At 42.8% G+C, this 21,513-nt stretch overlaps 1 protein-coding gene across 2 annotated transcripts in view; it reads left to right on the plus strand.

Annotated features, from left to right (window-relative positions):
* Positions 1-7,319: 7,319 nt before the first annotated feature.
* The window catches only part of LOC100380670 (gamma-aminobutyric acid type A receptor subunit alpha1), a 29,135-nt gene continuing 14,941 nt past the window's right edge, over positions 7,320-21,513 (plus strand). The window contains exons 1-7 of one of the 2 annotated variants that reach the window (XM_014198037.3): positions 7,320-7,483; positions 9,790-9,889; positions 14,921-15,033; positions 16,296-16,363; positions 18,077-18,297; positions 19,160-19,242; positions 21,358-21,501. In XM_014198037.3, coding sequence (XP_014053512.1) covers positions 9,810-9,889; positions 14,921-15,033; positions 16,296-16,363; positions 18,077-18,297; positions 19,160-19,242; positions 21,358-21,501 — 709 coding nt within the window. In that variant the 5' untranslated portion in view covers positions 7,320-7,483; positions 9,790-9,809. Of the gene's footprint in view, positions 7,484-7,868; positions 8,230-9,789; positions 9,890-14,920; positions 15,034-16,295; positions 16,364-18,076; positions 18,298-19,159; positions 19,243-21,357; positions 21,502-21,513 lie in introns of those variants that run through there. The other variant, XM_014198036.3, reaches the window with a different exon arrangement.

Here is a 21,513-nt window from a genome sequence, read left to right on the forward strand (position 1 = left end):
TCATGCTCAACAGTTTCACGTGTGTATCAAAATAGCATGCTATCCGAAGGACATCAAGCTAACTTGACACAACTGTGGGAAGTATTGGAGTCAACATGGGCCAGCATTCCTGTGGAACGCTTTCTACACCTTGTAGAGACCATGCCCCGATGAACTGAGAATGTTCTGAGGGCAAAAGGGGGTGCAACTCAATATTAGGACGGTGTTGCTAATGTTTTGTACGCTCAGTGTATAGATGTTGTTGCTAGTGGGTGGAAATCATGGCACGCATGATGTTCTGAAAACAAAAGATTAACTATGAATGTGAAAATTCGGTAAATTAGTAGGTTCTAGCATCAGCTGCTCAAAGAGATTCTGTTCAGTTGTTCGCGACACTCATCGTTCGCTTCATAGTCTGAGACGGCCGTCATTGAAGCCGTTTGTGTTGATGAGGGGTAAGAGGGGCATTGTAGAAAACAAAGTAATCAGCGATTGGATTGTCTCTAACCAATCAGAGTATCAAAGCCAATGACAAATTTTCAAACTACCGCTTTACCCATGTGTGTCTGGCTCTGGCCCAACCCATCAGTTTCTGGACCAATCAGACGGCCTCGAATGTGTTTGCGTTTGGTGAAGGGTCGGGGAGGTACTCAGATCCAGACTCATCGCAGAGGAGAAACTAACGTCTGTGGGCGTGGTGTAGCATCTGGCTGGAGCAAGGAGTCTGGTTAGCCAGGCAACAAAAGATCAATGCTCTGATTAAAACAGCACATTACCAGAAGGTGCTGGTCTGCTCATCTGTGTCTAACATGGATGAATACAGTGTGTCTCCAATCTGCCGCTGCATGCAGCCTTGTCATGCTGTCAGTGCTGAAGTCCCAAGTGTTCAGCTCCAACCCTGAGTGAATGCAGTGTACAGTGCACACTAGAGGGCATGTCACTGTGTATGAGGCAGTCAGACTGGACGGGAGCGGGAGACGGGTGAAGTAGAGGTGGGGGAAAGATGGAGAGGGAGACAAGGGTTGCTCTCTCTCTTCCTCTCTCTCTCTCTCTCTCTCCCTCTCTCTCTCTCTCTCCCTCTCAACTCGCTCACTCTCTCCCCCCCTCTCTCTCTCCACCATGTGGGCTCACTGCCATGTATCATTTTAAACAAGCTCTCTTGGCTTGTGGTAGGAACCCCGCAGCAGGATCCAGGGTGAGGCAGAGCCTTCACGAAATGCAGAGAGGCCCTGTGGCTCATGTCCAGGTGGTAGAGTCCGCCGGTCACCACAAGGTCAGTAAGGTGATGATGATTGATGCCCGCGCCATGTGGACCTGACCAGACACCCATCCAGGTGGGAGTGGTCGGTGATTGTCTGTCTGGATGGTAAGTGATATTTTTTGTGCACTATTTCCTAAATAGCCACTCTCCACACTAACTGATTATGAGGCCATTTTCTGAGCTGAAATGTCTGAACTGAAAGTCTGAGCTGAAATGTCTGAGCTGAAATGTCTGAGCTGAAATATCTGAGCTGAAAGTCTGAGCTGAAATGTCTGAGCTGAAATGTCTGAGCTGAAATGTCTGAGCTGAAATGTCTGAGCTGAAATGTCTGAGCTGAAATGTCTGAGCTGAAATGTCTGAGCTGAAATGTCTGAGCTGAAATGTCTGAGCTGAAAGTCTGAGCTGAAATGTCTGAGCTGAAATGTCTGAGCTGAAAGTCTGAGCTGAAATGTCTGAGCTGAAATGTCTGAGCTGAAAGTCTGAGCTGAAATGTCTGAGCTGAAAGTCTTCCACTCAGGCTCTCTAGTTGTTTTAGATCATTTATAATAGTATGTTTACTGCTCAAATCTATTTGTGCAGAGGAAATAACAGTGTTAAGAATTTACAGTGCTCTCTCATGCTGTTACTGAGAACTTTATATGGGAGTGTACTTTATGAAAACAAAAACAAGTGCTGATAGACACCCTGCTATCATAAACTCCTCTGCAGCCATGGGAGATGGAGAGAGAGAGTTACTTTCAAATGCACCAGTTTACTCAAGCAATGGCCCCTTCCACCTGGAGGAGGATGGAGAGGAGGATGGAGAGGTTGATGAAGGGGTTGATGAAGAGGAGGATGGAGAGGATGATGAAGAGGAGGATGGAGTGGAGGATGGAGAGGTTGATGGAGTGGAGGAGAGGAGCAGCAGTGTGGCCTCGGGGTGTTGACAGATTTCAGCACCAAGGACAGCTCTCTCCACATACAGCAACCCAAGTCCTTCAGACACCCTGTGGTCACCGGAGGTACCCACTTAAATGCATAAATTAAAATGTGTGTGTGTGTGTGCGTGTGTGCATGCGTGCGTGTGTGTGTCATAACCCATAGCCATAGCAAACACCTACAGTAATATATGAGCCACGACACTCTTCATTTTATTACAAAAGCAAAGGCCGAACTTGAGGCCCACACCTGCTATGAATTCACACACATTATGGTTTATTATTCTGAATGCTAAAGTATGAGATCTGTTTAGAATCTATAAATGTTCCACTGGGATGCTGGACCATGTTGATTTCAATGCTTCCCACAGTTGTGTAACATTGGCTGGATGAATGAACAGACATATTTTTCACACCTCTCTGTCTGTGCCCTCATGAAGTAGTCCCCGTGTGGGTGTGTGCCTGGGAACTGATGTAATTTCAGACAGGTATTAATTGCAGATCAGCCAGAACAGGAGCTCTCTGCTCAAGAGTCATATGATTGGATCTAAGTAGGACTGGGACATGTGAGCAGGGGCCTGATAACTGTGTTACACTGTGTTCATCACACACACACACACACACACACACATATACACACACACACATGCACACACACCTGCACTTCTCCTTTCACAGTGTTGATCTGTTTAAATGCTGGATCCCGCAGCCTTTCGCATTGATAATGTCACCTTTTCAGGGTTTCATTACAGTGCTAACAACCAGAGATGTGCCTCTCTCTCTCTCCTCCTCCTCTTCCTACTCCCCCTTTCCTCTCTATTTTTGGGATTGATTTTATGGTTACTGTTACTCCATGAAGCCTTTATAGTTAATGATGTCGCCCTGACAATTTCTGTATTGCTTCAGCCCGCGGAGGGGAAGTGGATTTTATGTGCCTTTAATGTCAATATTCTAACCTGTAAAGCCTTCTTATTGAATACATAGGAACCTGAGAGCGGGAAGGATGAGAGAGAGAGAGAGAGAGAGAGAGAGAGAGAGAGAGAGAGAGGCTAATCCTTAAAAGCAAAGTATCTTTGAAGGTAGAGTTTTATTGGACTCATGAGATGTCTAAGTAACTGAAATATCTATCTATGACAGTAACTTATTGGCCTTCATCACAGCGAGAAAGGTCAATAACTATGCTGTAAATATTTATAGGAACATCAAATTGACCATATGTAGAATGCAAAGTACATACACAATTAATTACACCAGGTACACAACAGACAAAGTAAGTGTCATGACTCTTAAAGCATTGGATTCAATCTCCCTGTGTTTTCATTTATTGTCAGTATATTTGACAAACACAGCATCTAACTGATACTTTTCCTTGAGTTCTGAACTTGTGCACATTGTTGTTCCAATAAAAGTTGTTATGGAAGGAAAGTATTTGAAAGAAAGCAAACAAGAGGAGGAACAGATGGCCAGTGGAGGTTTTAATGCCGGAGCCAAACTGTTGGACTTTGGTAAATCTATGGGTTCTAATCAGTGTTATGTAAACTGCGGACTGGATACACTGCACCGTCTGCCTGCACTCCCTACGCCCACAACATAAAATCAACCCTACACTATTATTCGGTACAAGCAGCCCTCTTCCTGAATCACCCACTCCAAAAAGACTGCTGGCAGGAGACGTTATCCATCAATGATGTATTATATATGCATTCATATGTTTTGCTAAACTGATTTATTTCTGGCTTGCGCGGTGAAGATGTTTTCTTTTCCCTCAGCTGAATACACCGATATCAACATGCTACATTAGAACTTGTATATGTGTAACTTTGAGTAATATGTTCAACAACATAAGTTGTGAAGGCATGGGAATGACACGAAATGTTCAGGTAAACTCACTTGAGAACGGACCCACAGACAATCCTCCTGAGGCAGGTGAGGGCAAGCGGGCGCTGTTGTTTACCAAGGTGGATGGTTGAGTAACTATCGGTGAATGACCCCTTGCCTACCTTGCACATGTGTTTCATAGCTTTGCAGTCAAATGTGTCCACAGTTTATTGATCATACATTTAGTGCATGAGTCACCAAGATGGAACGTTGTACACCTAATGACTTAATTAATAAAGAAAATATCCCCAGTGAAACTTGTTTCCGCCTCACTGTGGATCTGTGGATGAGTCACAGGCAGTGTCAGCTTGTGGCTGATTGCTGAGAAGCCCCTTCCTTCACCACCAGTGGGAATCTGGTTGCTTCCTAAAACAGAGTGATTTAGTCCAGACTCAGTTAACGCTCCCAAGTAGCGCAGCGGTCTAAGGCTCTGTGCTAGAGGCGTCACTACAGACCCTGGTTTGATCCCGGTTCGATCCAGGATCGGTTGTATCACAACCGGCCGTGATCGGGAGTCTCATAGGGCAGTGCACAATTGCCCCAGCGTCGTCCAGGTTAGGGGAGGGTTTGGCCGGCGTAGGCCATCATTGTAAAATAAGAATTTGTTCTTAACTGACTTGCCTAGTTAAATAAAGGGTTTTAAAAAAAATGCTGCTCATGCAGACAGTGCACGTTTCATCATGATTGGTACTGGCAGGTAGCTTCATAGAGAAATAGTATGTCCTAAGTGATTCCCTATGCAGGGCAGTACTTTTAAGCAGGGCCCATAGGGAATAGTGTGCCATTTGGGACAGTCCCAAAATCTTCCAGTGTGGAAGCTTCATAGAAATATAGTTTTCCAGCGTGACAGCTATGTAGGTTTTCCTCAACATCCTTGAATAAAGAAGACATACGCATGTCTTTGTGCTTTTCAACGATACAATGGTGACCACTTTAGAGGAACAATGTGAGCAGGGGGTTAATATGAATATACACACACTCACACACACACACACACACACACACACACACACACACACACACACACACACACACACACACACGCACACACACACACACATATACACACACTCACACACACACACACACACACACACACACACACACAGAAACACACACACACACAGAAACACACGCAGATACATAAATACACACACACACACACAAGATATATGGATAGTGAATGATAGTGAAAATGCTGTTAGGTGGCCTATATTGCACAAAAGACTTGTGAGGAATGTAGATAATGGAATAAAAACAGCAGGGAAAGATGACATAATTCACTGGGCAACTGGCTATGGCTAGTTGATATAATCACTTCAGAAGCAGTGATTATATCTCTGTAACCTGCACATCAAACAAGGCACTTATATAAATGCTAGTCATCCATCACATTGATGTTTAGTCCTACTTTATCTCCACACTACACCACTGCTCCTCCTTCATTGAAGGAAACAACATGCAACTCTCAGAGATTGGGTTTTTCTCATTTGGGCGAAAGTCGGTCCTCTGTCCTCCATGGCCCGAGTGGTCGAGTGGTGGAGGATTGTGTCAATTCCTTAGTATGCAAACGAAAGAGGGATGTCTCTTCCTCTACAGCCTTCTTTTGGCGAGGAAGCGAAAATGTATTATACCCATAGAGAATGATAGAGGCCTCTAGTGGCCAAAAGGCTGGTCAGTGCCATTGAGGGCTTGTACCATTTTAATGTAGTCAACTAGGTGGGACTTCCAACTTCATTGGCTGATCCCTCCTTGTGACCTGTTGGAGTCACGTTCAACCGGATATCAGGAGGGATCAGCCAATACTGAAGAAGAAAATGTACTACTTCAAAATGGAGATTGTGTCAGTGGCACTGCCCATGCTGTCACAGACCCTATAATGGCACAGATAAAAAATATGAGTCATCTATCTCTATGATCCTACCTAAGTCCTTCACTAAAAAGTTTGGAAATCTGCCGCACCCCCTTTGAATCAGCAATTGTTTTCTCGCAGGAGAAAAGCATGCAAACATTTAAAAACGATATGCTACTTATCCTTTATCTATAAAATGTATTGCACATCTAGCTACATTTGTTTTTATCACTTTATACATTTATTTTTGCATTCCACCCGGTAAACGTAATTTGCCTGATGACGCGCGATTGGAGAAGTGTCATTTCATGCAAGCACATTTTCGTCCACTTTCCCTGTCCTCGCCGCCTCTCCTCGATTACCCTTGAACTTTTCAAAAGCAGGCCAGAGAAGACGGAGGAGAGAGGATGCAGGAGGTGAGCAAATCTAAATGATAAAAGGACATTGTCTTTTTGTTCGAACCCTGTGAAGGGTGTGATTTTCATTGGAAATAGACTTGATTGGCAACAAGCGGTCCGGTTTTGAACTGTCCATGGTGCTGAAATGACAGTTCGCCATTCACTGCACTGTAGGCTCTCTCTCTCTCTCTCTCTCTCTCTCTCTCTCTCTCTCTCTCTCTCTCATATATATATATATATATATATATATATATATATATATATATATATTCTCTGAATTCTGACCAGACTTAATGTTATTGTAACGTAATGTCTTCGCAGACATGCTTCTTCACTGCCCAATGAACAGTGAGTTAATTTGTGTGTGCGTTTGGGGACGCGGGAGGGAGAGAGAGAGAGTAAGATATATATATATATATATATATATCCTCCCGCGTTCCCACACGCACACACAAACAAATGAACTAGACATTACGTTACAATAACATTAAGTCTGGTCAGAATTCGGCGTTTAGTTTTGAATAACGAGTTATGCACTTGCAGCATCAGGCTAAGGTCGATGCATGTAGACTAGGCAACCTCACTATCTGTGTAGAGCACAAGAGACTGAGAGACAGAGAGCGAGAGCGACAGAGACGGGGGGGGGGGGGGGCGACAGAAACCTTACTGAATACCCATAAGTCATACATGCACTATATTAACCACATATAAAACAACACATAAGCCCGGTTCCATTTCAGTCTCCGTAGTCTGGTAAATAAAACCCAATGCCAATATCGCATTGACGAGTTATGATTTGTACATGAAGGACGAGTAGTCTAGATGTCATCATAGCGTGTCGTAAACGTATTAAAACAAACCAATAAGATCAGTGTGTATTTTGCTTTGAGGTCAATAAACCGGCTACATAAATGTTCCGTTATTACATATCTCATCATGATTAAAATGTCTTCTGGTTTGTAGTTTAACTTGAAATACGCAGATGACTACAAAAATATACGCTCGGTATCATCAGGCGGTTTTTGCAGAAGCACAGCACAGCTCTGTCTGTGCTCAGTCGTGGAGTGCAGGCCATAGCGGCATAATATTTGACAGTAAACAGGCGGTCCTGTTATCTCGATGCGAATCCTGGGCTTTTGGGGTACAGTGAGTGACTAAAGTTAATTTTCAGTGAGGCTTGTCTCATCAAATATATCGGGTGAGGGAATATGTATTTCTTAACATTGGGAAGAATGTATTCGTGTGTGTGAATGTGTTATTTTTATTTGCATTGTGTCTTCATTGATATGAGATAATAATTGAATAATCAGTTGGGAGTCTTCGTTTTGCTCAGAGCGAAATCTCGTGCTAGTTGATATAACCAATTCTATAAATGTAAAACGCCGTTTTTATCGGAAAACGTCAAACATCAATCAGGAAGAAAAAGGGAGCGGGGGACAAGGGAGCTGGTTGAAAATGTAAGAGGATTTGATTTTGCAGCCACTGAAAAAAAGATGAAGTCGACAGCAGTGGAAGTTACATTGTGCTGAATATAAACAATGGGCGGATTGGTCTTTAGATGAGACATTGGTACCACCTTCCATTCTAAAATAAAATCGCCCTGGCTTGAAGTCACAGCCTATTTCACATCCGGTTTACCCAGTGATATGTTACCATTGTCCTGGTAAAGTAAAGCTTTATTTGGCTGCAGTCTCCGTATTTAGAGTAGATCTTGTAGTTAGATTGCCAATTTGTTGGGGACTGAGAAGAGTTTCACTCCCTACACCGTTGAACAGTGCGCGCGACCTGCGCATACTCAGCACCGTCAGCTGCCACTTCTCGAGACTCAAGCTACATTTCGTCAGATCTGAGATCTTGGAGGATTGTTCTAATCGAATCCGTGTACAAAAGATATCCATAAAAGTTTGAAAATACGACAGCCTCGAACATCTCTGGCATATCACTGTAAGTGAATTTTCATTTTGCTTGTCTTTTTCGGTGCAGAAGGGAGTCGGGGAATTTGACTTGCAGTTCGAACTGCAGTGAGTTGTGTTTAGCCTAACAGAGGCTGAATCCAGTTCAAATAGATGGTATGTGAGTTGCAACGGTCGGGGAGTGGTGGATGTGGAGTTAGCTATTGAAAATGAAGACGATTTACTGGCATCTGCTGTGGTTTCATCCCTGGACAGCGCTCCGAATGTAGAATTATACAGTTGCTTAATTACTCGCCACACACGAATGTTTAAAATGAGCATTGAGAAATGCCAATATCTCCCTGAACTCAAGATGTTTATACTGGGGACACATTTCACGGAATAATATAGAAAGTGTGCTGTATATGATTTTTTCCCCCATTAAGCTGCATTATCCCTGGTTTATCAAATCCTTGTCAACTAACGACATTTTAACAGAACATTGCACATCGTTTAATACGCTTCGTTTGCGGTATATTCCAGCGCAGCTTGGAGAAATTAGGCGCCGTATCTTCTACAGTATGTATCTTTAATTTACAGGTTATTGTAGTCGTTTGTTTGATAATGGTGTAGCTATTGATTACAATACCTTTGCGCCGGTAATTAATTGCTGCTGCCGTGGGAAACATCGTTTTATATATATTTTTTGATTTTTTTATGGTTCAGTTAAACGGGCATCTGGCCAACAATTGTATTCTCATAACGCAATAACATTATCCTACCACTTACATCCTCTGAAAGTGGGCTGACATGATGATTTCGGACGAAGGTGAAAATGCGTGAATCTAAGAGGATTTGGTTTAATATGCGGTTTCAGCCGCCTTTTAATTGCAGGCTATGAATAAACTAAGTAGGCTATACAAGTGCTATGAAAACAAATGACATACAAGACTATGTAACCGGTAACGTGTTTGATTCTTTATGCAATATGCATGCGTAATGTAATGTATGTCGACGGATCATCCGAAATCGATTCTTCATGGAATGTGGCTCTTTTTTTACGAAACCAATACATCGCCGCCAGTGTATCACGTTAATTCAGACGCGCTCTCGCTAGCTTTCTTTTCAGGTAATTATATTACGTGTAATATATAGTAAACTGAAAACACTAAATTATATCTGATGGCTTTAACGGCTGTTAACTAACATCTGACTTGTGACGAGAACGCTTGGTTTGTGACATATGAGCTTACGGATGCAGTTCCGTTAAAGTTCAGTTCAAGATAGCCTATATAGGCTATTTTGTGAAATATTTAGAGCTTTGAGGTTCGACCCATCACCACATCTTAATGTAAGTCGTGTTTTTGTGTGTACAGAAGCTGGATACTAATATGAACTGAAAGACACAACATAGTTCTTGGGAAAGGCTGGTCTTAGAACGTTGCCTGTCTCTTGTGTTCCTTCATCCTCTTGGTTTCAGAATCACTCACCTCTTCATTTGTGTCTTGTTTGATTCTCTTTTGAGCCAGACTTGTCAATGGTACTGCTTTTTGTCTGATGTGGTATTTTATTTTTTATTTTCTGATGTGTAGTTGTTGTCTTCCTTCTTCAGTGACAAACCACTCTCCAACCATGGGTGGACGGACAGGAACGGCCATACTGATATGTGTGTGGGCCTGTTTGCTGGTGGCCAACGTGCTTTGTGGGAAAAGGTAAGGTGGGCTTCGACCACACAAACAAAATATTCACTGTCAAGCTAGATTTGGCCCAGAAAAGAGAATCACTGTGTTCTGTTCTAGGGTCTAGTTACGGAGACAATATGCTCATCTCTTAAGTCCCCAACAGTGTGGAATTAGAATATATTTTGTGATCTGCAATCATGTCATGTTGGAATCCATCCCTCACTGGCAGTCTGAGAGCAAACACCTGATTATCCTGGATAAGAAGGTATGATTGTAATGATCATGTTTTGCCAACTGATCATATTTTATGTTATGCATGACTCTGTGATGGCAGTAATTAGGGCATCACTTCAAGACTCCACACTGTAATTGCGATAATAAGAGGAGCTGGGGCGGATTTGCCCAAAATAGCAAATACTGTGTTCCAGTTTCCATATGCTAAGCAACCACATAGGATAACACTGAATGTTCAACCAGAGTAGAGAAGTGCATGTCTCAGACATTCTGTCGTTTATTCAAAGGATGTACGTGTTTCAAGTGACATAGTTTAAGTAGAGGTTAGTCCAACATAAAAAGTCACACCTGGGAATACAGATGGCATCAGTGCTCGGACCACCCACTCAGTACCACAGTGAGATGGGATGAGAGATGATAGCTTTTGACATGTGATTACCACACTATTAATCCCACCATTGAAATGACAGACATTTGCATTTACACCTCAATGCTAATCCAGTCTTTAGGATTAACATTGAGAAGTTTGACATTGAACCAAAAATATGCAAATATCAAGGATTCACTATTTGCAAATGAAGCCGCATATACCTAGATAACTTTGTGTGCATATGATCATCATATACCTAGACAACTTTGTGTGCATATGATCATCATATACCTAGATAACTTTGTGTGCATATGATCATGTGGAATCACATAGCATGAAGATGCGTGACTATTAAATGAATTACGTTTTTTTTTTTTCTATTCTGCTAGCCTAAATAATTCAGTAGAACTGTCCGAGCTGCATCCACATCTAATCAGTCTAATGAAATTGCCATTTAAGGATTTATTTTCCGTGAGCTGTGACATTTTCCCTATTAATCAACAGACAGTTTAATGTATCTTGCTTCAAGGATGGTCCATTTAACCAATAAACACCTTCCCTGATTACTCCACCTTACAACTGTCACCATAAACTTCAGTGTAATTACTGCCTTGTGATTGACTGTTTTGACCTCTAGAACTCAAAAACAAACCATGGAGGGTTTTTTAACAAACGCAATAATCAGGAGCACAGGTTGATATTGGTGTTGTGATATTTTAACGGAATAGGCAGGGAGGGAGGGAGGCAGAGAGAGAGGGACGTAGGGAGGGAGGCAGGGAAGCAGGTAGGCAGGGAGGGAGGGAGGCATAGAGAGAGGGAGGTAGGGAGGCAGAGAGGGAGGTAGGCAGGGAGAAAGAGAGAGAGGGAGGTAGGGAGGGAGGCAGAGAGGCAGGTAGGCAGGGAGGGAGGGAGGCAGAGAGAGAGGGAGGTAGGGAGGGAGGCAGGTAGGGAGGGAGGTAGGGAGGCAGAGAGGGAGGTAGGGAGGGAAGGAGGCAGAGAGGCAGGTAGGGAGGGAGGTAGGGAAAGCAGAGAGGCAGGGAGGGAGGGAGGGAGGCAGAGAGGTAGGCAGGGAGGGAGGTAGGGAGGGAGGGAGGCAGAGAGGTAGGCAGGGAGGTAGGCAGGGAGGGAGGCAGGGAGGGAGGGAGGCAGAGAGGTAGGCAGGGAGGCAGGTAGGGAGGGAGGCAGGGAGGGAGGGAGGCAGAGAGGTAGGCAGGGAGGCAGAGAGGGAGGGAGGGAGGCAGAGAGGTAGGCAGGGAGGCAGGTAGGGAGGGAGGGAGGGAGGGAGGCAGAGAGGTAGGGAGGCAGGGAGGTAGGGAGGGAGGGAGGCAGAGAGGTAGGCAGGGAGGCAGGTAGGGAGATAGGGAGGGAGGGAGGCAGAGAGGTAGGGAGGCAGGGAGGGAGGGAGATAGGGAGGGAGGGAGGCAGAGAGGTAGGGAGGCAGGGAGGGAGGGAGCGAGGCAGGGAGGGAGGGAGCGAGGCAGGGAGGGAGGGAGCGAGGCAGGGAGTGAGGTAGGCAGGCTGGAGGCAGCAGCATTTATTTAACTTTCCTACTTAAATAAAGGTTAAATAAAATATAAGGCATGCAGCAGTGAGCAGTACTGTTGCTGTTCAGATGACCTGTAGATGGGGGTGGTGTAGGATGTTTTATGAGGAAGTGACCCCAGCAGCTCATAAGCATCCAGTTCATTGCTCTCTGCTTATCTGCACCCCCCTTCTCTCTCTCCTTCTGCCTCTCCCATCCTCTGTCCCCACCTCCCATTCCCAAATATATTCTATGTCAAGTGCATTTTAATTATTCCTCACTTGAAAGAACTCGGAGGCGTGTATGTAAGTGTAAGTCTGTGTTAGTGTGACGGAGTGAACATAGCATGATGTGCTGCGTGTGCTCTGTTTGTTCGTTTACCTCTCAGCTTCGCTTACTGTTTTTACTAAATGTTACGTTGTTGCCATGTGTTTCTGTTCTGCTGTGTTGTGATATCAGCTCTCCTGCTGCTGTAAGTGTTCTGTATTGACGTTTGTGTTTGTCATAATGTCCCTGTCCTTCTGCGTTATGATGTCTGTACTGTCCTGTGATTTCAATGTTTCAATTTTTTTATAATAATTGCACCGCACTTCCCAGTCATCACTGGCCAAGCCGTCATTGTAAAAAAATATTTGTTTTTAATTGATAAATAAAGGTGAAATTAAAAAAAGAGGCATCCTTGCACGTTTCCTGTTGTGTTTTTTGTGAGGAGGATATAATGAACTAATCTACTGTATCTGGGGAAAATCGAAAACCTTCGGCATGTTGTGTTCACTCATTGTATCAGCAAGCCAAGCAAGCAGAAAATACATGTGTGTGTATGTGTGTGTTTTATTCAGATTAGAGTTTTTCAGCCTCACATGACCCTGCAGGCAGTTCCTCAGATCTTTGTTTTGGTGGTCTAGGCTCTTGAGCTATGGCATGGAAGATTTTGCCATTTCTTAAAGTTTCACACAAAATAGAGATTCATAACTGTGGAATTGTTTGATATCAGACTCTTGTTCCAATTGCTTGTCTCATTATTTGTCTTATTTATATTTCCTAAAAGTATTTTTGTCATGAAGCTGCATTTTTAACAAATAGCCTATGTGGGAATGAGAGTTGTGTTGATGCCATATTAACTATATAATTCCTGCAGTGATGTGAGTAGCATGTCCTTATTTAGAAGAATCGTTTACCTGCTCACATTTAAAGCCGTGTGATCTGACCCCCCGCCCCCCACTTCTCTCTCACTATCTCTCTAACTCTCTAACTCTAACTCTCTAACTCTCTCTCTCTCTCTCTCTCTCTCTATCTATCTATCTATCTATCTATCTATCTATCTATCTATCTATCTATCTATCTATCTATCTATCTATCTATCTATCTATCTATCTATCTATCTATCTATCTATCTATCTATCTATCTATCTATCTATCTATCTATCTATCTATCTATCTATCTATCTATCTCTCTATCTCTCTATCTCTCTATCTCTCTATCTCTCTATCTCTCTATCTCTCTATCTCTCTATCTCTCTATCTCTCTATCTCTCTATCTCTCTCTCTATCTCTCTATCTCTCTATCTCTCTATCTCTCTCTCTCACATTTGCGGCCGCCTGCATGCATGTCCTCTCGGCTGTTCTGTTCTCTTCTGCTACTTGCCATTTCAGTTTCCCCCGTTCCCTTCCCTTCCCTTTGCAAGTCCATGCTAACTTATCTTGATGACCTCCCCTTCTCCTTGAAGCTGCGTTCTGAGCAGAGATTGTTTCCAAACACTGAGGACTGTTTATTTAGCATGCAATCAAACCAATGTGGTCCGCGATTGGGTGTAAAAAGGGAAGATGATTGCTCAGAACTATTATTTATGAGAAAGGCTTTCCTGGGATTATTTATGAGAAAGGCTTTCCTGTGGTTATTTATGAGAAAGGCTTTCCTGTGATTTATTTATGAGAAAGGGTTTCCTGTGATTTATTTATGAGAAAGGCTTTCCTGTGATTATTTATGAGAAAGGCTTTCCTGTGATTAATTATGAGAAAGGCTTTCCTGTGATTAATTATGAGAAAGGCTTTCCTGTGATTAATTATGAGAAAGGGTTTCCTGTGATTAATTATGAGAAAGGCTTTCCTGTGATTAATTATGAGAAAGGCTTTCCTGTGATTAATTATGAGAAAGGCTATCCTGTGATTAATTATTAGAAAGGCTATCCTGTGATTAATTATTAGAAAGGCTATCCTGTGATTAATTATGAGAAAGGCTATCCTGTGGTTATTTATGAGAAAGGCTATCCTGTGATTATTTATGAGAAAGGCTATCCTGTGATTAATTATTAGAAAGGCTATCCTGTGATTAATTATTAGAAAGGCTATCCTGTGATTAATTATGAGAAAGGCTATCCTGTGGTTATTTATGAGAAAGGCTTTCCTGTGATTATTTATGAGAAAGGCTATCCTGTGATTATTTTTGAAAGAGAGAAAATAACCCCCCCCCCCTCTTCCCAAGCTGACCATTTCCCTCTCCATCTATACTTCCACTTGTTAAAATACACATTTTGCAACATAATGAAATCTGTATTGCTGTTGATTATTGTGTTGAGATATTAATGAGTGGCGATGTTTACTCCACTCACACAATTACTGATTGTGGATGTTCTGAGTTTGAATGAACTGTTTTGTTTCATGTTGCTCAAAGAGCACACTAAATGAGTCCTTTGCTGTTAAAAGACCACATTAACGTATAAATATTTCATTATGAGTCCTGTGTGTGTACAATTCCATGCCCTGTGGATAAAATAAATCTATTTCTCACATTCATATGGCTTTATTACAATTCTGTATCATCAGAGGAAGTAGATTTTAAAGGATCAAGAGAAGTTGCTCAGCTGGGATTTTGCTCCAACACTCCTGCATCGATTCACCGAATTCACTTTCCAAAATTGCTCTTCCTTTTCGTCAGCTCTGGACAGAATGGCCAGACGGACGAGCAGAAAGACAACACGACAGTGTTCACCCGGATCCTAGACAGTCTTCTAGATGGCTACGACAATCGTCTCAGACCAGGGTTGGGAGGTACAGTACTGTACAATGGTTTCTCACCAACTCATATCATTCTGAAGTTTAGGGAAATAGAGGTGATGGGAGATAGATGGGTGGTGATGAGTGTCTTGGATTTAGTCAATAACATGTTTATTGCATGATGCTGTCAAGTATTTTCCAGCTAGTCATTTCCTGAATCATTTGTGTTATTTGGAATTGTTGGCACCAGGTTGCAGCACTCTGTTGGTTTAATATTGATGGTTTGCCAATACCATTACTTGGAGGATAGCAGTCCAGAGCACATCAAAACAGGATTTAAAGTAATATAATATAATATACTATAATATTATATAATATAATATATACGCCATTTAGCAGACGGTTTTATCCAAAGTGACTTACAGTCATGAATATTGACTACAGACTGGAGTCCTTTGTCCTGCTTCATGAAAAATACATCTGCAATGTGCTTGCGTATCGTCACAAGCATGCTCATATCTTGTTTTCTCTGCCTTTGCACTCGTATCAGAGGAATCTACAGGAGGATGATTTACTGTTAGCTTGTTTCCTTAGAAGCATGATATCAAGAACTGGTATCTTTTGAAAACGAAAGCAAACTGAAATGAAAGCTCCCAGGTAAATAACTCCCCTTGTTCTTTTGAGGAATAGTATATGGTGTAGGATATTCTCATTGAGACCTTGGGTAGTTTTGTCATTTTTCATGGAAGTGCACTGTGTGCCAGACAGTTATTGCGTATACTGATTTATATTCGACTCAGCTTGACAGAGTTTTGGAGAGATATGTAGGCCTACTGGAACGTGAAGGGGATTTTTATGGAATTGACTGAGTGGAAGGTCAAACAGGCAGGGGAATAGTACATTTTCAGTGGCAAATGGAGAGAAATTAAACATTATGATTGACACCATTCCTGATGTAAATCATGTTTCCATTATTCACTTCAAGAAACATAACTCTATACAGTAGACAAAGTTACTGTCAATACATCAGCCACATAAAGACCAGGTGGAATTTGATCTCAGCCAAGAGATTTGAAAATTCATGAAGAGATTGAGTCAGTCCCCGGGTAAAGGTCCTGCCACTGAAACGGAGAACTGCAGAAATGGTTATTGACGTGAAAATCGGGATTGTAAGGTGTCATTTTGGAAGGGGGCTCTGTGAGAATTGGGGAATGAAACGATCAATGGGCTAGAAATGCTCCCCAGGATTACGAGCTAGTTAGAGCTAACGAGGAGCCCTGATCGCCACTCACTCTCCTAATTTCTTGGTTCAACAGAGCGTGTAACTGAAGTCAAGACTGACATTTTCGTGACGAGTATTGGGCCCGTCTCGGACCATGACATGGTATGCCTGTCTTTCCTCTCTGTTATTCCCCTCTCTGAAATGTCACCAGTTCTGTGTCCTTGTTCTCCCCTTAACCTATTTTCATGTGGTTTCAAAGGTAAAGTGTTTATTGATTTGATCAGCCCCCCATTAGTTTTTCGACATAAATGAAATGTCACTAGCAAGGAAATGTTATTAGACCAATTGGCTCAGTCATTTCCTAGATAAATGCCGCTTGTAGTCTTAAATGAAAGTACACGTGTATGTCAATTTGTATTGCATGGCATGACCCAAGCGGAGAGGCTTGGTATTGATGTGGGTATAACGACTTTGGATCTTGTATAGCCTTGGTCTTTAGACGTGGCCATGATGTACAGTGTATTACTTGATGAAGGTTCAATATTTATGCACTTGAACCGTTTGTATTTGATGTAATATGAGTTAGTTACTGTTCATGCTCTGACATATGGGCCTGCGCTACTGTACAGTAAGTAATGGAATGGTCTGATCAGAAGACACAGTAGCTACCACTTCCCAGTAGCTACCTCACTGATCTGTTATCGTTCACACTAATTACCTCACTGATCTGTTACCGTTCAAACTATTTACCTCACTGATCTGTTACCGTTCAAACTAATTACCTTACGGATCTGTTACCGTTCAAACTATTTACCTCACTGATCTGTTACCGTTCACACTAATTACCTCACGGATCTGTTACCGTTCACACTAATTACCTCATGGATCTGTTATCGTACACACTAAATACCTTACGGATCTGTTACCGTTCACACTAATTACCTCACGGATCTGTTACCGTTCACACTAATTACCTTACGGATCTGTTACCGTTCACACGAATTACCTCACGGATCTGTTACCGTTCAAACTATTTACCTCACTGATCTGTTACCGTTCAAACTATTTACCTCACTGATCTGTTACAGTTCAAACAAGTTAACTCACTGCTCTGTTACCGTTCAAACTAATTACCTCACTGATCTGTTACCGTTCAAACTAATTACCTCACTGATCTGTTACCGTTCAAACTAATTAACTCACTGATCTGTTACCGTTCAAACTAATTAACTCACTGATCTGTTACCGTTCAAACTAATTAACTCACTGATCTGTTACCGTTCAAACTAATTACCTCACTGATCTGTTACTGTTCACACTAGTTAACTCAATGCTCTGTTACCGTTCAAACTAATGAACTCACTGATCTGTTACCGTTCAAACAAATTAACTCACGGTCGGGAGAAAACTGAGAAGCACCTTTTAATTTCACTGGCTAGCTAACTCTGTCAGGCATTCTGAAACAATGACATGCTTAGCCATAGTGATTAGTGCATGTTAGAGTGATATATCATGCCAGTGTTTGTATTTTTTGGTGCGCTAAAATCTAGAGCACTGTGCTTCTTCCTCATGTTTATGGAGGATACATTCATGAGGACAAGCTGGAAGACAGAGACGGAAGCCACTCCACCAGTTAGATAGACCTACCTTTGTTGAAGCCTCTTCCTTGACAAGACAAGACAGTCACCAGCAGGACAAATAGGCCATTGCTGCTACATGGAAGCCTGAGTGACGTGAGAGAGAAACAAAGTGGTGAAAAGTGGGCGTGTGCATTACTCAGCAGCATGTGGTCTGTAACATGTCTGGCAGATATAGGACGATTAGGGCAGGACAACCTACCTCTTCCAGGTGCTGATCTTGCATTCTCTCTTACAGGAATACACCATTGATGTGTTCTTCCGTCAAAGCTGGAAGGACGAGCGGCTAAAATTTAAAGGGCCAATGGCGGTTCTCCGTTTGAACAACCTGATGGCCAGTAAAATCTGGACCCCTGACACATTCTTTCACAATGGCAAGAAGTCTGTGGCACACAACATGACTATGCCCAACAAACTCCTACGAATCACAGAGGAGGGAACTCTGCTCTATACTATGAGGTGAGAGAAACCATTTTCCCAACTGGGATATAGTCTGCTTTCTTCATATTAGATTTAGGAAGAGGTACTTTTAACACGGAAAGTGGAAATCCTCACTGGGAAGCGGAACGTGGTTTTCTCTACAGATAATAAGCATACGTCTATCAGTCCCACGATGATCGGGACTCTAGTACATTATAATGTTTTGGTAATTTATGCTCTAGAAAATACTGTTGGTATCCAGAAAATGATTTATCCTTAAAAAGGAGTGGCAGTGGAGAGCACCAAGACCCATAGTGAGTGGAGCGAGTAGTGTAGACTAGAGTGGTAGAGTGGAGGCTCGCTGTGAGTTTTCATTTGAGCTGAATCATCATAAATAATGGTCCCAGATGTGAATTTCCATGGCCCACAAAATGGAGCTAACGTGTGGGTCACAGAGGGTGGCCATAAAACATTCTTTAACATGTTTATTAGCAGATAAGGACGCAGTGTGAGTTAATATTTATGTCGTAGAGAAGACGAATGGGTGACATGTCATGGTTTGTTTGACATTCCCCTTTTCACTGTGCTGTCAGCAAAAGGCTGTGGCTCAGAGCTTTGCAGCACTGTCCCTCCATTCCTTCAATTAGATTTGCAGAAGGAATTTGTTGTATCTTATCTTGCTCTCATCTCTGTCTCTGTCTCTGTCTCTGTCTCTCTCTCTCTCTCTCTCTCTCTCTCTGTCTGTCTCTCTCTCTCTCTCTCTCTCTCTCGCTCTCTCTCTCTCTCTCTCTCTCTCTCTCTCTCTCTCTCTCTCTCTCTCTCTGTCTATCTTTCTCTCTCTGTGTGTGTCTCTCTCTATCTCTCTCTCTCTCGCTCTCTCTCTTTCCCTCCCTCCCTCCAGACTGACCGTAAGGGCAGAGTGTCCCATGCACCTGGAGGACTTCCCCATGGATGCCCATGCTTGCCCACTGAAGTTCGGCAGCTGTGAGTGATTCACTGTTTTCCTCCGCTCTCTTTGTCTTTCCCTTCCAACAGGAAACCCAGTACTCGTACCTGATAGGAGTTGACAGTGGCGTAACAGCTGTTCTCAGGCAGGACCTGGCCTCCCAGGCCCGCCAGGCCCCACCAAGACCCGCCAGCATACTGTAGACCTCTGTTTATCGGAGGCAGTACTCCCTGTCATACTTCCAGTTCCATTGTGCCAGCTGCTCATTGCTGCCAGGTCTTCTGACGCCAAATTATCCTCGAGAAGTCGAGAGGGAGAAATAGTTTTTTGTTGATGCTTTATGTCTTCTCTCTTTTGTTTATTGTTTATTTCACTACCTTTGGCAATGTAAACAGATGTTTCTCATGCAAATAAAGCCCCTTTGAATTGAGAGAGAGAGAGAGAGAGAGAGAGAGAGAGACACAGAGAGAGAGAGAGAGAGAGAGAGAGAGAGGAGCCCAACGATAATGAGTCAGTTTGTTCAGAATAACACACCTTGAATAAAGACCAACTCTCAACTTTAAACTGGCTCGCTAAATATTTCAGTGATGAGGCTCCCCTGCAGTACAAATCCTCAACAGTGCTGAAGCAACACTTTACGTGTTGGCTAGGTCACCAGGTGGGAAGAAATCTGACTTGGTTGTTTAACGGTCAGTCAGATTGAGATGTTGTTTGTTTCTCTTTCCCTCTCTCTCAGTAGCGGTGCGTGGGTAAAATCACTGGGGAATCCAGAACAAAAAGCCATATTACAACCTATGTGTTGTGATAATTGCGTTGTTTTCTCTACAAACTGTTAGTTCATATGCCTTGCCACTGTGATATATAGGCCTAAGGCAGAGACAGTAAGAACACACAGTGGCAGAATAAATTGAACCACACCTTTGTTTCATCACAAAACCGGAGAGCAACCTCTTCCCGGTGAAGTTCACAAAGCATATTGCATGTAACAAACAGTTACATGACCTACAGCATGATAAGTTAATGTTCCCCACGTTTTCTGACTACTAAACAACTATTGATTTAGAACCACAGAGAGTTACCACAAGTTTCAAAGAAAACAGGCGCTCCCTCAACTAATCCAGCGCCATTTCAACTTCAACATTTCATCATCATCCAATCACCTATGTCTAATACAGTGACAACTAAATGACACCAAAAACAATTTTGTCTAATCAACGGAAACCTAAAAAATGTTGTGGAGGTCCATGGTTCTGAATTCTGTGTGTGTGTGTGTGTGTGTGTGTGTGTGTGTGTGTGTGTGTGTGTGTGTGTGTGTGTGTGTGTGTGTGTGTGTGTGTGTGTGTGTGTGTGTGTGTGTACATGCGTTTGTGCAAGTAGAAAAACCATGCTGACTCTCTCTACGGTCTATGACTCTGTCACATTGTACACACTTTGTTTTTGTTGTTGTCCTAGGCTACCTGGCTAAAATGCTTGTTCGCTAGCCTAACTTCCTTATATGGGCAACGTTAGCTAGTTAACATTAGCCTTCTACATCTAGCTACATTTTGAACTTCCATCCTCTCAGGCCAGAGGCACAATGTATGAATTTTTGGTTGGATCAGAATCGCCGTTCTAATCGTTGGCCAGTACGAAGAATTAAGTAAAACCACAAGTCCAAATCCCTATCTCCATCCATGGCTAATTTAGGAAAGGGACAATTTTTGATTTCTGGCTAGCCACCGGAGGACAACAACACAACGAGTTGTTTCTGTCAATGACGTATTGCTCTCGATGTGATGTGATTGGAGTGATCCCAAATCCCAACTGGCTTTTTTTTGGTGCCCCAGGGCCGTTCACAGTTGAGCGCAACGCTGATTGGCTAGTATTTTGTATTTTGCATTCAATGCTACGGGCGGCAACAATGTCATACTCTTTTTGACCAGACAGCATCAAATAGATGGCCTACACATACAGAGATAGAGGGGCGCTGTTTCGCTTGCTCAGATGCTTTTCTCCGGTGAGATACATTCAGCCACTTGCGAATTGAAGGAAAATTATTAAACACAAACAAAATATTAATTTTTTTATGTTTCTTTCTTGGTAATTTTTTGGGGATGCCTGCCTCTCCTTGGCATCCATGAATACACACCACTGCTCTCTCTTCTTTCTGACAGATGCTTACACCAGGGCTGAGGTTGTGTACGTGTGGACAAGAGGAGCAGCCCAGTCTGTTGTGGTGGCTGAAGATGGCTCTCGGCTCAACCAGTATGATCTGATGGGGCAAAGTGTGGACTCTGGGGTTGTCCAGTCCAGCACAGGTCTGTTTCCCT

The sequence above is a fragment of the Salmo salar genome, chromosome 04, assembly GCF_965601325.2.
Source record: "Salmo salar chromosome 04, fSalSal1, whole genome shotgun sequence".
Lineage (NCBI taxonomy): Eukaryota > Metazoa > Chordata > Actinopteri > Salmoniformes > Salmonidae > Salmo > Salmo salar.